The sequence below is a fragment of the Tasmannia lanceolata genome, unplaced genomic scaffold (assembly GCF_043159265.1).
Source record: "Tasmannia lanceolata isolate RefF3 unplaced genomic scaffold, GAP_Taslan_0.1 ptg000013l, whole genome shotgun sequence".
Classification (NCBI taxonomy): Eukaryota; Viridiplantae; Streptophyta; class Magnoliopsida; order Canellales; family Winteraceae; genus Tasmannia; species Tasmannia lanceolata.
The window spans coordinates 49,079,883-49,099,979 of NW_027518690.1; the positions used below are offsets into that span (position 1 = coordinate 49,079,883).

At 38.2% G+C, this 20,097-nt stretch overlaps 2 protein-coding genes across 4 annotated transcripts; both read right to left on the minus strand.

Annotated features, from left to right (window-relative positions):
* Nucleotides 1-1,248: 1,248 nt before the first annotated feature.
* On the minus strand, nucleotides 1,249-6,402 carry PDV1 (plastid division1). The gene is made up of 2 exons (XM_077393490.1): nucleotides 5,786-6,402; nucleotides 1,249-2,203 (listed from the first exon to the last, which is right to left on the minus strand). Exons 1-2 carry the CDS (start codon nucleotides 6,005-6,007, stop codon nucleotides 1,709-1,711), a joined length of 717 nt encoding a protein of 238 aa, XP_077249605.1. The 5' UTR covers nucleotides 6,008-6,402; the 3' UTR covers nucleotides 1,249-1,708.
* Nucleotides 6,403-7,762: 1,360 nt separating this feature from the next.
* LOC143890430 (ubiquitin-conjugating enzyme E2-17 kDa-like) lies at nucleotides 7,763-18,312 on the minus strand. Of its 3 annotated transcripts, none has more exons than XM_077395106.1 (5): nucleotides 18,157-18,312; nucleotides 17,971-18,049; nucleotides 12,436-12,563; nucleotides 9,645-9,749; nucleotides 7,763-8,182 (listed from the first exon to the last, which is right to left on the minus strand). In XM_077395106.1, the coding sequence occupies exons 2-5, from the start codon at nucleotides 18,038-18,040 to the stop codon at nucleotides 8,039-8,041; spliced, it is 447 nt and encodes a 148-aa protein (XP_077251221.1). In that variant the 5' UTR covers nucleotides 18,041-18,049; nucleotides 18,157-18,312; the 3' UTR covers nucleotides 7,763-8,038. The 3 variants fall into 3 exon arrangements, with proteins under 3 accessions (XP_077251221.1, XP_077251222.1, XP_077251223.1); XM_077395107.1 differs by having other exon boundaries at nucleotides 18,153-18,271; XM_077395108.1 differs by lacking the exons at nucleotides 17,971-18,049; nucleotides 18,157-18,312 and adding an exon at nucleotides 16,271-16,844.
* Nucleotides 18,313-20,097: the final 1,785 nt, after the last annotated feature.

The window sequence follows — 20,097 nt, forward strand, 5'->3', positions numbered from 1 at the left end:
GAGAAAAAATGGTAAAATTAAAATTTTAAACTTATTTTCTATCTTAGGGATGATCGGAAAGGAGGGCATATTTTTTAAAAAAGGGGGTAAGTATAAAAAAATATTAAAAAATAAAGGTATATTTTTTTTTTCTAAAAACTTAAGGGGGGCAATTGTCCCCCTTTCCTCTCATGTGGCATCGCCCCTGATGGCATGTTGTCTTTGGATATTGGGTTTTGCTAACGAGTGACCTCTTTATGGATCATAATAGTCTTATATAATTATTACACTTGTGTTTTGGTGGAGCTCTACAGGGGCCCTTTGGCCGTGTATTTCCCAAGCTTCCTTGCCTTGCTCTTATGATCACTACACAGGCATTATTGATTTAGCCAAATGGGGGACAACACTAACGGTAGATCGAAAGTATGCCACCTTCGGTTGCACAATTTGAAGGGAACTGATATTGACACCTTTGTTTTGGTATAATCTATTGAAACATACACAAAATGATCTGATGAAACATACACAAAATGAATCATGAGCTATTTTTTGGTAATTGGCTGCAATTCGAAGGGAACTGATATTGACACTTCTGTATTGGCATAATCTATTGAAACATAAACAAAATGATCTAATGAAACATACACAGAATGAATCATGAGGTATCTTTTGGTAATTGGCCACACATTCTCAGTGAAGTATCAATGTATAAAACCACAACCATTCTCAATAGGAAGCGAGGATAGTAAGTTTAGCGGAACCATCCACAAAGTTTTTGTTGGGTATATGATATAACCCATGTATGTTCTAATATAAATGGACCGGTGTAGTGGGCCCACATGGGCTAGAGTCCATTAACCCGTCATTAACCCTAGTGTATCTCTATATATAGGGGCTGGGGGCAACAAACTTGGTATTCCAAATTAGATACCTTGGGTGTAATGCTTCAAGCAACCTCTTGCTTGACCTAATTACTCTAACAGTTTTTAGGGATTTGCTAGCGTCCATCGCAGAAGGCATTTCGTGGATGGTCTGTTGCATATGAGAGCAGCAATCTCGTGAATGGAGACAAAATCTGCTGAAAATTGAGCCTGTGTGGCTGCTCTCACATGCAACAGACCATCCGCGAAATGCCTTCTGCAAGGGACGCTAGCAAATCCCAAGTTTTTATATTCTGTTTAAATAATAAAGAACAAAACACAGTGCATGTTCCTAAAAGAATGTTGTTCCAGCTTACTTGAACATATATAGGAAATGTATCTCTCAAAGGGCTTCGAATACTTTTGAGTTATGTTTCCTGTGAATGAATCTCCTATCCTTGCTGCTTTAAACATTCCAAACTACTGAATTTCCACGTGGTTAGAACTTAGAAGAGAAGATAGGATATTCACAGCTACTTTCACATAAAAATACTTAGCAAAATCTTGATAATCATCCATTTCCTAAGCTCCAAACTGACACTTTTAAGTACCCATATCCAATGCAGTCACTGGTGTTGAAGCTTCAATCTAGAGCTCAAACCCTTGGCCCTTATCCGATCCAAACCCATCTTCAACAGGTTTAAATATGACCTATGATGGAGGAAAATTTGCAAAAAAAAGTTAAACACCATCCATTAACTGAAACTCTGTATCAATTTCTCACTACGTCCAATTCAAATATAGATCCAGAAGAGAGAGAAAAACCAACTGGGCAGACCAATATGCAGTCCAAGTAAGGCAGGTAAGTATCATCCCCTTCCATAGAAGACATCCAAAGGACTGTTTGATATGTGTTGGAGATAACCCATTTTCCCACCAGTGGAATTCAAAAGGGAATGATCTTTCCTTCCATGAGGAAGTCTAATTTGTCTAGACTGGTATAATTGAATAAAAGAAACCATGCTTGCTACAACCACAACAAATCTTGTCACTGTCCCAACAACATTCTGCAACTTCCAAGGATATGAGAAAATTTGAAGGCAGGAGTTGAGATAAGCCATAATCCCCCTTCTCTTTTTCTTTGTCGGAATGTTGCGTAGGGTACAATCAACCTTCTCTGGAAAATGATCATTTGCATCCTGATTCACGAGGTTGTTCTTGTTCCCAACAAATCTGAGCATATCTTGGATCACCTCCGGTGCTCTTCCAGGGTGTTCAGTCATCTTTTTTATGAGGAATAATCTACTTTCTTCCAGTTGAATAAGAGCTGCATGCTGTTCTGTTTGATGCCTTGACTGCAATCTCTGCACATAGTAAGCAGACACTCAAAATTGATATAACTAAACATCAGATTTGAGTGCATATCATATATACATACTGTGTGTATCTAAGGACTAGTTTGGGTGTTCAATCAAATTGGATAATGATTAAAATTCAATTCCAAGATTGAAATTACACACAAAATTTACCTAAAATTCTCTAAGATTGTACATCTAAACATGCCCTAGATGTATGAGTGCATTATATTAGGTGTAAATCATGTCTTAATCCTTACTGAAATTCACTTGTGCACAGAAGAAACGAATCAACAAACATGCATTCTTTTTTTGCATCTTTAGTTATAACTTTGCCACAGAAACTAGAAACAACAGATGTTCCTATTTTTGTTCTCTCCCTCTCTGCTATTTTCTGTTTATAGTACTGATAACCCAAAACACTAATCCCTCCCCCCTCCCCTCGGAAGGGGAGTTTGGTTATTTGGATATCCATGTAGGTGTGAGGCTACTTGCTTATCGCAGTCACAAGATTAGGACTACATAATCTGATGTCACCTTGTGATTGATTCAAAGTTTCAAACCAAGTATTAAACAAGAAAGGAAGCAAGTCAGCAAAATCAAGCTACATACCCTGATGCAATGTTCGATCTACTTGATCCTACTATTGTATTTTTTTATTTTTTTTTTGAATGATTCGAAAAGGAGACAAGTCATCAAAGTCAAGCTACATACCCTGACGCAATGTTCGATCTACTTGGTCTGATGAATGTTTTTTTTTTTTTTTGAATGATTCAATCCGATGATTGTTTAATGAGGTCCACCTGAAAAAATGCCTACAATGTGGTCTCGATTTCCAGATCCAGTCTTCTCAATAAAAGGAGATTGTTCTCGGGCCTTAATCAATAAATAGAGATAAAATACTTGCCTGAACATATTCAAGAAATGTGATAAAGAAATAATTCGGTGGACTACTACAGTCCACTTTCAGTTCCACCAACCACCTCTACTATAGCATTTTCACAGTAACTAAACCATGTTAGTATGGTACTACTTATTTATTTGAATGATAACTAAAACAAACTGGTGTTTTTCTTCACATTTCCATACTTTGCTAAGTTGAACTAAGTGGGATTTAGCATGTGTGTCGTCACTACTATTGCCTGTAATGCCCTATATTCAGAAGCTAAATTTATCAGTCTGCCTATCACACTGCACCTGCAATGAACCATAAACCGGTCCAAGAATGGGCACCCCAGGCGCCGGACTTTGTGAAATTTAACTTTGATGGTTCGAGTTTGGGTAACCCGGGCCCGGCCGGCATAGGAGGGGTCCTTAGGAATAGTGGAGGAGAGGTGTTGTGGTCTTTTGCAGACCCTATAGCCTTTGCCGATGCCACGGAGGCCGAAGTGAAAGCGGTCCATCAAGGGTCGAAGTTGTTAGTTAGAGACCGGGTGGATAAAGCAATTGTCAAAGGAGACTCTTCGAATGTCGTTAGGTGGCTCAAGAAAGCTCAAAACCCACCATGGCATTTTGATCACCTGTTCGATGAGATGTTTGATTGGATGGCACGATTCCCTTGGTCATTCCATCACATTCGGCGCTCTGCTAACCAAGTGGTTGACTGTCTTGCTGGGGAGGGAGTTTCAAAGGATGAGCTTGCACTCTTCGACTCTCTCCCCCCTTAGTCCTCTGATTTTCTATTGTCCTTTGCTTGATATTTGCCTTGTATCTTGACCATCTCGGTCTTCTTTTTCAATAAAATTGGCTATCATTTTTTTTTAAAAGTCCTTTATACAGCAGCTAAATTACTCACAGTGCTTGACCCAATAAAAGTAACCATGTTAATTAGGAGCTACCTAAGAACAGTCATGCAATCTGATGGCATCCACAAATTTATGGGAAGAATTAATTTTACACAGAATCGCGATCATTCAGAAACAACAAAAAAGTCTGTTCCTAGTAATTCGACTCAAAAATTTTCAAACTAAGAATAGTCATGCAATTTGATGGCATCCACAAATTTATGGGAAGAATTAATTTTACACTGAATCACGATCATTCAAAAACAACAAAAAAGGTCTGTTCCTTGTAATTCAAATCAAAATTATCATATTTGTTATGATTTGGTTCCTTGTAATTCTTCCCGGAGCTTAGTGTTACAAAGTGCTTACACTCCAAGAAAGGCCAAATGTATTTCTCGAGTAGTTGAACAGTATGTTGCTGTTCTGTCTTTTCATATAGAGAATCTCTAACCCATTGGCAGGGGAGCTGATTGGGATGCTACTTATAGATAATAATGAATAGGAAGGGTAAGGGGAACGCAAATCAGGCATGGAAGACACATTCCCCACTCAGTGTAAGTGGATGTTATGACATAAATGAAGAGATTTGGTTAACACTCACCTAAAAGGGTTGCCGTCATCACTCTTCAATTGTCTAAACAATCTGTAACCCTCTTTTCTATCAATAGAAACGAAATGGTGGGGATTTTTATTGAGGTCCCATCCAAGGTTTAAAATTTCGGTTTCGGTACCGGTTTTGGAGTTTGAAATTTTGAAATTTCGGTCGAAATCTGGTACAAAACCCGAAAGTAATATTTTATTCAATATTATATTTCGGTAATTTCGGCCGAAATTTCGGTGAAATATTAAAATAGTATTAAAAAAAAAGATTTTTTGGGTCAAATTTCGGGAAAACCAAAATTTCGACCGAAATTCAGAAATTTCAGTCGAAATAAATGACCGTTTCGGTTTTTATGGGTTTCAGTGTCGGTCTCCACCGAAATCCGAAATTTCGAAATCCGAAATTTCAGATTTCGGTCGAAATTTAAAACCATGGTCCCATCACACCATCATGATGTGTTTGGATGTACACCCAGATTACAATTTGGGTATACACCCAAAAATGTCTCTGTGAATCAACAGAAATGCATACTTACAGTTTCTCATTATACTCCTGGTCAATGATTCTTTTAGTTTTTTTGCTACGTACTGCCTATGTCAATGGTTCATGATTCTCAAATTTCAAACGTTTATTCAAATTCACTCAGATGAAACGCCAAAACATCAAGAAATGTTTCAGGAGTTAGGTTCAAAGTGCCCAACTTCGCATGAAATTCTACGGAGATCATCCTCAGTTATCTCTCCATCTAGATTTTGGACTCACAACAGAGCCAAAATATATATATATATATATATATATATATATATATATATATATATATATATATATATATATATATATATATTTGAGTCTTGGCAAAGACTGCATTGTGAATAAAATTGGTTACGTCTATTGTTCATAATCTAATGGAAAATTCATTGCCCATAATTAAAACCCTTTCTCCATAACTGCACTTCGATCAAAACAAGCATTAGAGTTGGACTAAATCAGCAGCAATAAGAAAGTTTTACAAACCCCATAAAAGCCCACAAATAAACAAGAAAAAGCAAGCCAGATCAACTTAAGTAGATATATAGCTTATAGAAGGACAAAGGAACAATTCACTATCCTTGGCAATATTGTGAGTGCTGAATGGAATTGCATTTTTCCAGAATAAAGTAATAAACCCATGAAAAAAAAATTTAAAAGTAAAAAAGAGAGACCAACCTGTAAGAAGAGGAGAAGGTTCTCTAGATCTTCCAGTCCATTACTAATGGCACTCAAGCTCCTCCTCTCAGCAAATGGGTCCTCTGCAAATCTACCATATTGATTATGTTGTGGGTAAAAACCCCCCAAACCAATGCACGTATGCTGGATTTCATCAGTAACTCTATCATGTAAGGCATATACCCTCTCAATGAGAATGTGTAGATTTTCCTCCATTTCCATCAGACAAATCTATCCATCAATAAAAACCCATTTAGAAATTATTCATCTCTTTTGACTGTTCCTTTACTAAGCAATGGCAATGGAGTGTGGAGGCCCTCTTGTTTACTAAGCTTTTCTCTGGCTGTGATACTAGTTGTAGAAATCATTAGGGTTTCTTCTCTTTTTGGTGAGATTGCTTGAAACGGAGGTTTTGTTTGGTGTACACGTTGTTAGCAAGTGAGGGATTTGCTTTTTTTCATGTCACGCGCACACCCAATTTCCAAACAAGCAGAAGCATCTCTCTTTTCTACCAATCTGAATCATCTGATAGATGTTATTGGGCCGTAACTGGGCCTCAAAGTCACGATGGATCAGCCTACGGCCCGGCCCACAGCTTATCTACAGGGGAGGCCTTAACTTGGATATCCAATGGCCTATGCAATTAAAATGTAGATTAGCGATTTTAGTTAAAATGTACATTAGCCATTGGATGTGGAGCATTGCTTGTATGGCATTCTTAACCTTACAATATCCTCGTGATTGAACAGCTAGGATCAACTGATCGTCATGTTTTTTTGGCAATTAAAGATCTAAGGTGAAGTCTCCAATTGATTAAAGCTGGGACCTCTCCAATTTCGAATCAGGGTATTAAATAGGGGTGCATCTCGGGTTGGGTTCAACCCGAAAAAAAAAGCCGGGTTGGGTTAAGTTCAGGTTCGGGTTGAGTTTTCCCAACGCGGATTTTAGAATCCAAGTTTTTAGTTTGAAAACAGTGTAAACGAGGGTTCATGATCAAGCTGCCGTATGTTGTCCTGACAGCGTTTATTGAATTTTGAGTGGGAAATTCAAGTTTTAAAAATTTCTCCTGTATCCTGAGATTTCTAAAACCTAGAAATATGGGAGGATCTGCTACTCTCTTGCTGACGGAAAGAAGGGCGAGAAGTAAAAAACGACAGTTGGTCTGCTTCTCTTGTCTCTTAGCTACAATTTTGAAGAAATCCCAGATTCCTAAATCCGCATATCCAAACAGCCCCTAAGTGTCTCCAAGTGGTGAGAGGTGTAGGGTGCGTGGGAGGAGGAGAGAGATTTGACAGGGAAGGACTAAAATTCCATGATAATGAGTCTCCAAGTGGTGTGAGGGTAGGGCGCGTGGGAGAAGGAGAGAGATTTGAGAGGAAAGACTGAGATGAGGGTAAAATGTGAATCTAGAGTTTTTTATTTCCTGATTTTTTAACCACTTTTCACCCATTTTATGTCCAAAACATAATTTACATCCAATTTCTAAACGAAAAACCACTGAAAAGCCATGGTTTGCTAATGCCTGTCTTTAAGGCAAGCAAGAATCCAATAAGATGGTTAACCATGTGGCAGATGGTCAATGGAGGGAGTTATCAGAAAAATATATAAATGAAACGGAACTTACTGAAAACATACATGAAAGCTTATTGTTGGCCACCACAATCTCACGCTTGCAGATAACAGATGGATTAGAACGTTGGAATAACAAAGGTTTTACGGCCTATAACTTTGGCTGTTGAGTATGAAGCATTGCCAATACATAGTTTTTTGGTGGGCCACATTCCACAAACAAAACTGCATCTTATATTGCCTGGTTTGCGAGATTTTTTTGGGCCATTGAAGATCATTAATAAGGTCAGATGGACCGTCAAGATCAAACACCTCGTAATGTTAAAATGAGATTGCACACCACTAAATCTTACAAGAGGGCTTCCGACAGAACTAGCCATTCAAGCTGAAAATACATTTTCCATCATGTAGTAGAAAGAATAAAAAGCAGTCATATCAGTAATAGCCAAAGTTTTTTCAGAGAGAGAGAAAAGTATAGCTTTTCCAACAGTCTAAAGATCAAATTTGCATACAAGCAATCAAATGCAACAATGAGTTTTTCTGGCGAGGGGGACACTTTAAGACCTTTTTCTCTTTGGTCTTCGTGGGCTGTGACTAATCACTTCTCATTCACACATATAATGGAAAGACCAAATCATAAAGAAAAAGGTGTTCTCCACGCACAAGCTAACACACATACAGTGGCTAACCCATAGCATACTTCTGGGTCCAGCTCCTCGCAGTTGTCTCGTACTTGCTCCGGTCCGTCTTGTACATGTGGGCAATCTCAGGCACCAAAGGATCATCCGGGTTTGGGTCCGTCAACAGAGAACAGATTGAGAGCAGTACCTGAAAATGCAAACAAAGCCCCTTCCAATAATCCGCTATTCATAAAAATAACCAGAATAAAGAAACACCCATTACCCAATTACAGGAAACAACAAACATAGCAGGAACTTTTAACCCTCCACATAGATATAAGGGTGGTGAAAATGACCCATAAAATCTAACGGACGAAGTGCAGCAGATATCCCAGACAAGATGGGAACCTTTCCCCACATTCAATTCTCCATTTAGTTGCCTCCCCTCGGTGGAAAGTTAAATGAGAAATGACAGATTGAATGGTCAAGATGAAACAGATGTCCTTCTTTTACCTTGCCACAGAGGGGAGTTGACCAAATGGAGCCTAATGGGCTGTTTGGATCTAAGGAGAATAATTCTCCTGGAAAGTGAATTTTCCAGAGTTCGGCAAACCAATTATCTTGGAATAGCTTTTCCAGAATCCAAAATTTTTAAAGTCACCATTCCTGCTGGACACTGGAATATTTTTTTTTTCAATGGATTTTTTCCCCCTTACATCCAAACAGGCCCTAAGAGAGCTGATAAGACACCGGCCATCTAAGGTAGGTCCCTAACACCTATCTCTATTAGACCATGTATCCAACACCACATTAATAACCACTTTGACAATAATATCCTCTGTTTCCTGGTAAAATGGCATACATGTACTTTAGTATACATGGCACTACTACAGTGGTTGTTGGGACTTGGGACAATCCAAAAACAAGTGCGTCTTCATATAATTTTCCATTCCTTGATAAAGGAAAAATGATGGCCAAGTTTGGAAAAAATATGAAGCTATGAAAGGCGTAGGAAGAGAACCCAAGAACTAGGAACCAACCAGTGTGACCTCGGAGCCACCCTAGGAATGGAGCGAGGAAACGGAGGGTAAGAAATTACTAAAAGACAAGGAAAAAATCAATCATATTTTGTGTGAAGTTTTTGTTTCCTTGCTTTTCAGGCTTTTCTTGCCCTCTCCTCACTCAGTACCTGTCGTGTCTAACCCTCTCCCACCCTTACTCACCATTGGGTAAAGCTAATATTCCAGGGGAAAAAATTCATGGTAGCCAAAAATGCCCTAAGAGTAAAAAGTGGGAGAAACCTGGGAGAATAAATGTACGAGTGTGAGCTTGGATCTAGTTGTTGCAAGAGCAAGTAAAAGAAGGTAGATTTGGGACAAGCGTAAAATATGGAGAGGATTGAGCTTTTCTTCTTTTTTCAAAAGAGGTAGGGTGATTTTAATGAATTTATCAGTACTGATACCGTTAATTGTAACAATCGGCTCCAAATTCATTCCATTTGCACCGATATCAAATTTTAACGAATTTATCAGTTTGATCCCATTAATTGTAACAGTCAGCCTCAAATTTGCTCCATTTTCACCAATACTTTAAATTGTTTCAACATGCTCCCCATACTTGGCAGATATAAACAGGATAATAGAGAACAGAGAAAGGCATAGAATGAGAACCTTGGAAATGGTTAACGCAGGGCTCCACTGCTCCTTTAAGATGTCAAGGCAAATGCTGCCATTGCTGTTGATGTTTGGATGGAAAACCTTTGTCCTGAATGCAACCTGCACGATCAATCAATAACACGCAAAGAATCAGATTACTGAGAAACTAAAGAACTGCATCATACATCACAGAATCAGAATAATGAGGAATAACTGAAGTGTCCTGCATTACATCACACATAACCACTATCTTCTCTCTTTTTTTTGAAAATACAAATAACGACAATCTTTAAAGGTTGGTTTTTAGTCCTAATGAATTCCGTGATCATGCTTAAGAAAATGACAGTTTTGAGACTGCAAATTCCCCATGCATTTTCATTAAATAAAAGAGTTAAGTCTATATTTGTAAAAGTTATCAACGACTTGCAATATCAAATACGCATCACTAGCATTGCCCAATTTTTTGTATTTTATGTTTTATGCAATGCATGCTCCTGTGGAAGGCACCAAACTTAGGCCAAACAGTTGAAAATGTGATTTCGAGGAGCTTTTCTTCTTGTCACATTTTCTTTTGATACATACCGCACACGGGATTCCTTTGCAAGCCTAACCAATATCAAAATTGAGAAACATAGGTACCCAATGAGCTGACTTCCACAGAAGTGAGCTCCATAGATGATAGAACTCAATGTTTCTAGGCAGGGTAGTCAGCATTGAAGGATAGAAAAGCTGAAAGAGCTGCTTAATCAAGAGAGTCAAACCAAGACTACATCACACCAACGCAACAGTTTTGCAACTGCAACTAAACTAGCATACTGGCAATTTTCTTCAAATCAAATGTAAAAGAAGAGTACATTAGTAAATAATCATGATGGCCGATTAAAAACTCATTTTCAGGGTATGGCTTGAGCGAGAACCAAAACTGGATTGTTGTGGGATATGATTCAGTCTTGAGTGAAAAATTCGGGACTCATTCCCCAATTATATATAGTCATGATAACCTTCATATACCATATATTTATAATTTTGTGATGAATATTTAGTATTATTAGCTGCCATTGACTAGTCGTATACAGTATTAAATGGAGGTAAGTGTTAATTATTTGGAGATACAACTTAAGTTTGTCAAGTCAAGAGCCAATGTAATTTCTCGGGTAATTTCAACTTTAAAAAAAATTATCAATAGCATACATCCATGGATTCAGTTCCAAATCCATGGTCGAAGATGTTCTCGTATTACTTAAAGAAATAAAACCAAGAAAAAAAAACACGTCAAACATAGTAGAGTAACAAAATACAAATCGTCTACTACTGGTCAACATCATGTATGCATCAAACTTGTGCAGATCAGCGCACCTATGGCTTTCTCACATATTATCAAAAACAGATGAAAAAACAGTAAAAAAATGTTAAAAAAAAGTAACAAATTAGTAGTCTATTACTAACAAACATTGTACAGGCATGAATCTTGTGGCAATGCACTAATGATTCTCTCACATATAATAAGAAAAATTAAAAAGAAACAAAAACATTAACGGTGGTGATAAGAACAACAAAAGCATTAAAAAAGAGTAGTCTACTACTAATGAACTCATGGATGCATGAATATTGTGCCTTAAGATTTTGGTGGCCCCATGGAACAGAGAGGGAATGATCCATTGAATAAAAGTGGAATAGGGATAGCAATCTAAGCCACTTCGAGGGATTTAGGTTCAATATAAAAGCCAAGCTAGAGAGGCCATCAGTTCAGTTGGTCAAAGATGGCACAACTTTTTTCACTATCAACCGTAGGCTGCTTGCAAAAGGAACAACTGCTCCTTTCATTTTCCACCAAAACAAAGAAAACCAATATTATAGGCAATCATAGATTCAAATTAATTGAAAGAGTCTTGACTGTGACTTGTTAACCCAAAAGCATTGAACAAATAAAAGAAAAGGCACGTCAGATAAAAGCATGGAATCGGTAAGCCACCAGTTTGTGCAATCATAGATTCAAATTAATTGAAAGAGTCTTGACTGTGACTTGTTAACCCAAAAGCAAGACTTTTGAACAAATAAAAGAAAAGGCACGTCAAATAAAAGAATGGAATCGGTAAGCCACCAATTTGTTCTGGTATTTTGTGATAGGAAAGCTGGGATTGAACCAAGAACCACATGGATACAACATAAAGCACCTTCAAACTGAGATACAAGCTTGAACTGGAATTGTTTTGCAATCATCATAGGTTGGTACCACCTTAGAATGAGGTTATGAGGTTGTACGAATCAACTATAAAGCTCAAATAAAAGAATGGAGGGGAGGGCACCAAAATAGATTGGTGGCAATGCCAGCTTCCCAAAAGGCTAAGAGAATATGCATTTACAAAGGTTGATACCTAGTAGCGCCATTGCCTTTATAAATTTTGAGCATTCATATGCAACACAACATCTACCAAGAACCTTTTTGTTCCGAGTAAAGTTCTGATGTTGACTTCTCCGCTGCCCTAGAAATTGGCATAGAATTTAACAAAACCAACTTATTAACTAAATCAGCAAAGGCTCAAGAATCAGCTAGATTTGTTCATTTACTACCGATTCTCTGCCATCATCTGCGGATGTTGAAGTCATCAATTTATAAGAGCAGAACAACACTACAGCCAATTAAACTAGGTTGTTTTTTTTTTCCTTGAATAACACAATTAAACTAGCTTCAAAGATGAAGGAAAAAACAAAAAATATTCAGAATTGCAGAGATATTCCAGCCTAATCAAATGAGACTAATATAGATTACTGAATTATACTAAAAGCGATTAGACCGATATGATACCTTAGGCGGTTTAAATGGGTAGTCTGGAGGGAAATGAATTGTGACTAGGAAGACACCCCCTGCATAAGGACTGTCTGGGGGACCCATAATAGTTGCTTGCCAGTGAAACATGTCTTCGGCTACAGGGCCTGTAAATTCAAAATAGTGCTGGATAAAGAAATGAAGGAAGAAAGGATCGAGAATAATGTAGGAAATTTTATTTCAAAGTTTTTAGTGTAAAACAAAAACGACTATTGAAAAGTTTGTGAAGCCTGGTATAACTATATAATTTTAAGCTTCCAATAAAGTAGTAAGAACATCTGAAAATAAACAGTACCAGGATAGAAAGGGTGATTGCGGTGAAACTAACTACAAGGTCATGAATGTGTTATTCACCACAAGAAAATGTCAATCAGCAATTCATACTTCAGCCCATATTCTTTAACAGGATAACAATGTCAAAATATCTTGCAGGAATATAAAGCCCTTAAATTCAATGGAAATAAAGGTCACAACAAACCAAAACTACTTCAATGATTCAACATATTGTATTGTTTGAAACTTGAAAGAAACAAATGCAGTCAACAAATAAAATAAGCCTCCAAACCCCACTACACCAAACATTTTGCTTAAAATTTACAAAATAAAAAGTCAGACTAATAAAAAAACATGAGAATGAAGACAGCTGCAGTGAAATTAAATAAACCATATTTTCAAGAAAGCACTAATGACAAATTAACTCAATCAAAGAAGTTGGGTCAATACAAGATATTGCCACATAAATTTGCAAACTCAGGGCAAGCTAATCTGACATGGGGGAAGACTTATGCGAACAAAGTAAAAACCCATAATCATAGTTGTCAACCCGTGACTCGACTTGCGACTCGACTTCTTAATTTTATGACTCATGACTCGTAAGAGTTTTTAAAAAGAGTAGAAATGTAGTTGAAAAAAATATCATTATATCTCAAAAGATGAAACACGTAAAAAAAAATATAACCCAATTGCACACAGATAAAGCACTAAGCCAAAAATATCCATCTATCTATCCATCCATATGTCATTCACCTTTTCCCCAGAGAGTATTTTCCCCTACATCATGTTTTGATCTTTTGATGGGGTGGGGTGGAGCCCATATTCTGTACCCAAGAATAGCATGGGTAGGGTCCACTATTTTACCTTTGATCCGATGAGCCCATCAACTCTATCCAAACCCATGCATACACCGTAGGACCAACTTTTTTTTTTTTTGAATGGTTTGGACTAATTATTTTACACCTCATGCTCTGATGGGGTGGGGTCCAATATTTAATGACCATGCCTAGGATTGGTGGGGCCCACTGTCTCTACCCAAACTAATGCAGAAAGTGGGGCCACCATTTTACCCCTAATGTTATTGACAAGGTGGTGTCCACAGTCCCTACCCAAACCTATGCATTTGACTGGAGTCTGCCATTTTACATCTCATGTTTTGATGGCGTGGGGCCCACCATTTTACTAGTAGATAACTACATGCTTGTAACTTACAAAAATAATTAAGTTTTAAGTTCCTACTTCCAAGTTTTCAACCATCAAAGCAAGAAAGCCCAGCCCAACGACTCGATTCGACTCGTAAGAGTCATAGTTTTTTTACTCGACTCGGAGCAACTCGTAAGAGTTTTCAACAGAGGCGACTCGCATGGGCGACTCGACTCGACTCAAGAGTTGACCCATACGACTCGTAAGAGTTTGACAACTATGCCCATAATCTAGCAAATATTATTTCAGAGAAGAAAAGGGATGATTAAAACTCAAAAGTGGAGACCCAAGGAGACTGAACATCATGTTAATGTCTATACTCTATAGTGACCCTTATAAGAACAAAACAGACAAAAAATTGGCAAATGGGTTGTTATTATTTATTAAGATCTTTTTGTTAGGGGTTTTATTTAATTTTAGGTAATTCTGAGTAGGTTTTAGTGGGCACTACGAAAGGAAAATATCAATAGTGGAGGATGAAACAATTTGGAATGTTAGCAAGGCTTGAAACAAATGTCTGTAGGTTTTATCAATAAATTAATATCACTTTAGAGTTTTGAAAGATCAGTGAGTTATTGTTTTAAATGTTAACTACGTGCTCTGTTAGAAATTAGAAAATCAAAGAGAAAACTAGACCAAACCGATCGAGATAACATACAACAAAGAAATCAGAAGCAACACGCAACCCTAATCCACAAAAGGAAGTGGGTCCGAACAACAAGAGAATCTCTGGTCAATAAATTAATATCACTTTAGAGTTTTGAAAGTTCAGTGAGTTATTGTTTTGAATGTTAACTACGCGCTCTATTAGAAATTAGAAAATCAAAGAGAAAACTAGACCGAACCGATCAAGATAACATACAACAAAGAAATCAGAAACAAAATACAACCCTAATCCACAAAAGGAAGTGGGCCCAAACAACCGCGGGCTCATGCATCTGCTTCCCCATTAAAAAATAATAGGCATGCTGGATACAAATCGTCTTCCCCTCTATGCGGTCCATCACTTCTTCGCATCAGCAAATATCCAAGGGATGCTTTTCCTCTCATGCAACCACCGAATAACACTAAGAGGACCCCACAACGATCAGCGAACTAAGGAAATCTTTCTCAATAAAAAGGGTGCGCAAGGACTTCTATCTCATTGGAGTCCTTCACACCAATATGGGACCTGAGTTTTCCCACCCAACTGCGCTATAGTGACCTCTGAGAATCATACCAATCCCAACAAAACTAGGATTCCCATGCCAGACCCATCAAATTCCAACTTAAGGAAGGCGACCACTGTGGTGAGGGATAATCAAGAGAGGACAAAATATCCTAAAATACACCCAGGCCGATCCAAAGCGCTGCCTTAGACACGCAACTGAACTCCTTAGCAGGGGTGATGCCAGAAATTTTGCACAAGGGGGCAAAAATTAAAGTAATTTTTTTTCTCCAAACAAATGAAAGCAATATTATAGTTTCTCCAAACAAATGAAAACAATATCGAGGGTAGTCCAAGACGCACCCTCGATAACGCAAGATTCCTTTCTCTTACATCCGACCGGACCCACTACGCCAGCCAATGGGAGGAGTCCTCTCTCTTCAAGCGCACCATACCATATGCGCTTCAAGCCTACAATCTTTACTTGGGAAGGGAAAAAGATGGTAGGAGCATTTAATTGGTTTTGGGATGGAGGAGGATTTACTTGGGAAGGGAAAAAGATATTTTTTAGAAGGAAGGGATATAAAAATGATAAAATTAAAATTTTAAACTTACTTTCTATCTTAGGGATGATTGAAAAGGGGGGCATATTTTTTTTTAAAACGGGTAAGTATAAAAAAATATTAAAAAATAAAGGAATATTTTTTTCCCAAAAAATTAAGGGGGGGCAATTGTCCCCCCTTCCTTTCAAGTGCCATCGCCCCTGCTCCTTAGTACCCATGTACCAATGCACAAAAGAAGAAATGATCTCCTGAAGAACCACATGCATCAGCCTTGAGACACCTATAAATACTCTATAATTTCTCTACTTCAATATTGACCACAGCGAAGCCATCAAGGAAATGATACCATAGATTTTTGCCTCACGGGGAACATTATGTGAATACCCAACTCTCAAATAAATCAATAAAGCCTAGGACACACCCAATTCACCTCAAATAAGGGCAAAATAAACCCCCATAATACTATCTACTATCCACACTCTAATACCAAATAATGCAGAACAAATCTATGATTGATGCTCTAATACTAGATAATTTAGAATCTACGATTGATGCAATGTTACCAAATAGTGTAGAGCAAATGATGGTCGTAACTCAGAGAAAGATGGCATGAAGAGTCGAGTGTTACCGAGGTTACAAACACCTTGGATTCCTCCCCGAGTCCACTGAGAATAAGCAGCACTTTATCAGGATCAGATATGGGCTTTTGTATAGCAGCCAGTTGATCGCATAGAGCCTTGAATCGATTGAGGTAGTCAGAACTGATGACGATCCAATCTTGCAGGCTTCCACTTCCAATCTTTCTGCATTTCTCGAGCTTGTTGAACGAAGAGTTATCATGAAGGGCATTCCAGATCTGATGTGCATGAGTCAGATCTATAACCTGAGCCAGAATTTTTTAGGCCATTGAAGGGACATGGTGGAGTTCATCCAACTGACCAGCAGCTGATCTTTGCAGAGCCACTCTTCATGTGCTATTGAAACCTTGACAAATCCATCGGCCTACTTTGACGGGAAATCGAAGCTGGAGCACTCTATTGCCTTTTTTGGAGCAGCAGTGGTTCCATCAAGAAAGCCAAGCAGTTGTTGCCCTTATAGTGGAGGGAACCAGAGGAAGCTGGACGTCCCAGAGAATGAAAGGTAACCTCATAGAAGGTCTTTGCATGGTATGCCTTCCTGGCTCGTATGATTGTGTTGCCTTCCTGGCTCCCGGTATTCCCATATCGGGAGCAGGGACCAAGACGAAGCGTAGTACCATATCCGAACCTACCTCTCGCTAGTCTTACTGATTTTTCCGACTTGGTGGTGGAAAGGGGAAGAAAGCATGATTGCAGACTACACTAAAGTTCAGATAAACTCATTAGCGGGAAGAACAACGACTAGCAATACGAGGAGGCGATTTAGCAAGAAAGGCAAACCTTCGCTATTGACCCGATCGACTTGTTTTCACTCGAAAAAACAATGACGTGATAGCAAACAATGATGAAATTTTTACTAAAACTATGAATCAAGAGTCCATGGGTAGCTCTCGATTTCAAATATCCACAATAGAACTAGAATCAAATATAAATAATAAATTAGTGATAGCAAAAGAAATCTAGATTGCACAACATAATTTTTCTGGAGTCCGTGTAAGAAATATGCTTTTACCATTCTTAAAGGAAAGGAATGATTCCTAAACCACAAGGAAGACACCCCTTTGAAGTTGCTCCATCAGAAATGCCATGTAAGCACTTAAAACAAACTAATAGGCAACCAAAAGCAGAAGATGCAAAAACCTTCCTCTCAAAAGGCCAACACACCACATGTCCATAACTAGGGCATACTTACATTCCTTTAAAATCCTTTTATCTTATCATCTTACATAGAAAAATTTTGAATATAATCATCAGCCATGTGAACTCGAAAAAAACGATAACAGAAATTCGCAAACCATCAACAATGATTGTGAATTTTACACTGCAGTTAGATCAATATAAAAGCAAGAAGAAAATTACAGATACATCATAATTACAAAAATAATTACACAGAAATACACAACATATTGAGAAAAAAATTACAGATCGAGGCTCCAAACAGACATAGAATCAAGAAAACCGTGAAATCGAGGGGAAATGGAGATGATTCACTGGCCGTTTGGGTGCATGGATTTTACAAGCTAAAACCTGGATTTTATAAGCTATAACGTAGATTTATAACCTGAAACCTAGACTTTACAATCCTGAACATGTACAATCCATGTTTTAGCTTATAAAATCCAAATTTTACGATCCTAGATTATAAAATCCTTGTATCCAAACGCAGTTTTAGGGTTCTGAAAAAAGATACCTGCGCTGCAAGAAGTGGGAGGATCTTTCTGGAGATCCTTGAGCTCTTTCAAGATCCTCTTGGAAGCCATGGCGAAACCCTATATCGTAAGGAGAAGGATAAAAAAAAAGTCTGAGAGGAAACCCTAACCCTAGCAGGAGAGAAATGAAAAGTAGGAGAAAGAGGAAAAATAAGAAACGCACTTACAATATTAGAAATTCGATTCTCCTCTCTGTCTCTCTCTCTCTGTCTCTCTGAATGGGATCGGCGAGAAACAGAGAAAAGGAACCAGGAAAAATGAGTTTTTATAGAAAGGGAATCGTATTCTAATTGCTGATAATAGATTATAACGTGAGGCAGGGTTCATGACTTTTTAATTGGGTGATGGTAGACCGTAGACCACTAGGTATGCCGTATGCGCATGTCGCACCTCGCGTACTTTAGATAAAGTTTTGAATCGTGATATCTGTGTTTTTGGCGTGTAGTGACGGGTGTTTGCTAAGATACGCCTAGTGCGTATTTTGAGGGAGAATAACGTGTGAGAAAGGTTGAGGGCCTTGACCCTTCTGCCCTTAGCTGGTGCACTTTTCACCGACAGACGCCGAATTTGAATTCCGCTACGTGTTTTTTAAGCACGAGGAATCGTGGAAGAGAAATTCCGGAGAATAGAAAACAGGCAATGAAGTATCCGTGTTACCGTGTATGAATGGCTTTTCTGCCAGATGCACGTATTTTCTTTTTCCAAGGAAAAAATATGGAGTTTTTATATGGTGTAAGGCCTTATGGTGCCGTATTTTCAAAAAGTACGGTAAGGACCGTTCTATAGGAAGATCTAAAGTCCTAAACTTTCCATGTGATGGGCCACAACGTAAATTGGTTGTGCCTAAAATATCATTTCCATAAGATGATCCCAACCATCTGATCTAGAAACTGCATATTATGGAAAACTCTATAGATCGGAGGGTTAGGATCAACCTATGGAAATGATTTTTGGGGCACAACCTATTTCCGTTATGTGCCATCACAAGGATAGTTTGGATCATCCTACGATGTGGTATGTAGAGTACTTTTTGAAAAATACGGGTCTATAAGGGCTAACACCATATAAAATCTCAAATATGAATATGTAAAAGGCCGAGTGGGGGCTACTTTCTCAATGATCCAAACCATTCATAGATTTTCCCAAGTCTTTCTATGGATGGATGGAGCGAAAATTACCTACGATTGAAGAATCGAACGCTCCAGAACAAGATTAGAAGAGTGATTCCGCTTCATTCCCAAAAACAACAGTGTGGAACCAAACGGGCAACCCTCGCCATTGTTGGTGCAAAAATCATATGCTCTACTTTTATGAGGAAATATCATTCGATCGATTGTTTTCTCATGCCTGTCCAAATTAATAAAAATGTGTCTCAAATTCAAGTAATGTTGGAACCGTGATCACATTATTGTTATTTCCAATGCCTCGTAAACAAGAACTTAATAATTTGTTTTAGGCCATGTTTGGCAGCTAGGATTTTTTTTTTCCCATGATAAACAGTGTCTCCAAGTGGTGAGGGAGGCGGGAGGGCAACGGGAGAAGGGGAGATATTTGAGAGGGCACGTTGCAGATGAGAATGAGAAGTGGCTAAAAATCAAGAAAAAGTTGATCTAATGCGGGTGGAGTTTTTTGTTTATTGGTACTTCTTAACACTCGGAGACACTAGTTTCCTGATTTTTAGCTACTTCACCTGCCCTACCCCTCATCCCATTTGGAGACACTGATTTATCATGGAAAAAAAAAATCCTCACTTCTAGACATGAAAAGAAATTCACTCAAAGGCATGATTAGAGAATCCCTTCTTGCCATGATTTGTGTACACGGAGTGTCGGACAAAGCAAACTTTCAAAGTTTATAAACAGGGACACGGCTAAAATAGAAAGTTAATATAATCATGATTTGTGGACACAAATTCATGTGTTGAGTTTCAACACGGATACGGAGGTAATCTGACATGGAAACCCCTAAAAATCTTGAAATAGTAGCACGATCATACACACACATACACAAAGTTATTCACACTTCTAGCAATATACTTAAAAGTGTCTAAAGGAGTGTTGACACTGTTGGACACGGGACACGACACCACACGTGCGTCAACAATAAAT

Bases quoted from the DNA above. Each gene is read 5' to 3' on its own strand.
- PDV1 (XM_077393490.1), bottom strand. From the start codon at position 6,007: ATGGAAATGGAGGAAAATCTACACATTCTCATTGAGAGGGTATATGCC. The intron at 2,204-5,785 runs GTTGGTCTCTCT...TACTATGTGCAG, and splicing joins ACCTTCTCCTCTTCTTACAG to AGATTGCAGTCAAGGCATCA.
- LOC143890430 (XM_077395106.1), bottom strand. From the start codon at position 18,040: ATGGCTTCCAAGAGGATCTTGAAAGAGCTCAAGGATCTCCAGAAAGAT. The intron at 12,564-17,970 runs GTATCTTTTTTC...TTGAATTTACAG, and splicing joins TCCCACTTCTTGCAGCGCAG to GCCCTGTAGCCGAAGACATG. The intron at 9,750-12,435 runs GTATCATATCGG...TTGATCGTGCAG, and splicing joins ACCCATTTAAACCGCCTAAG to GTTGCATTCAGGACAAAGGT.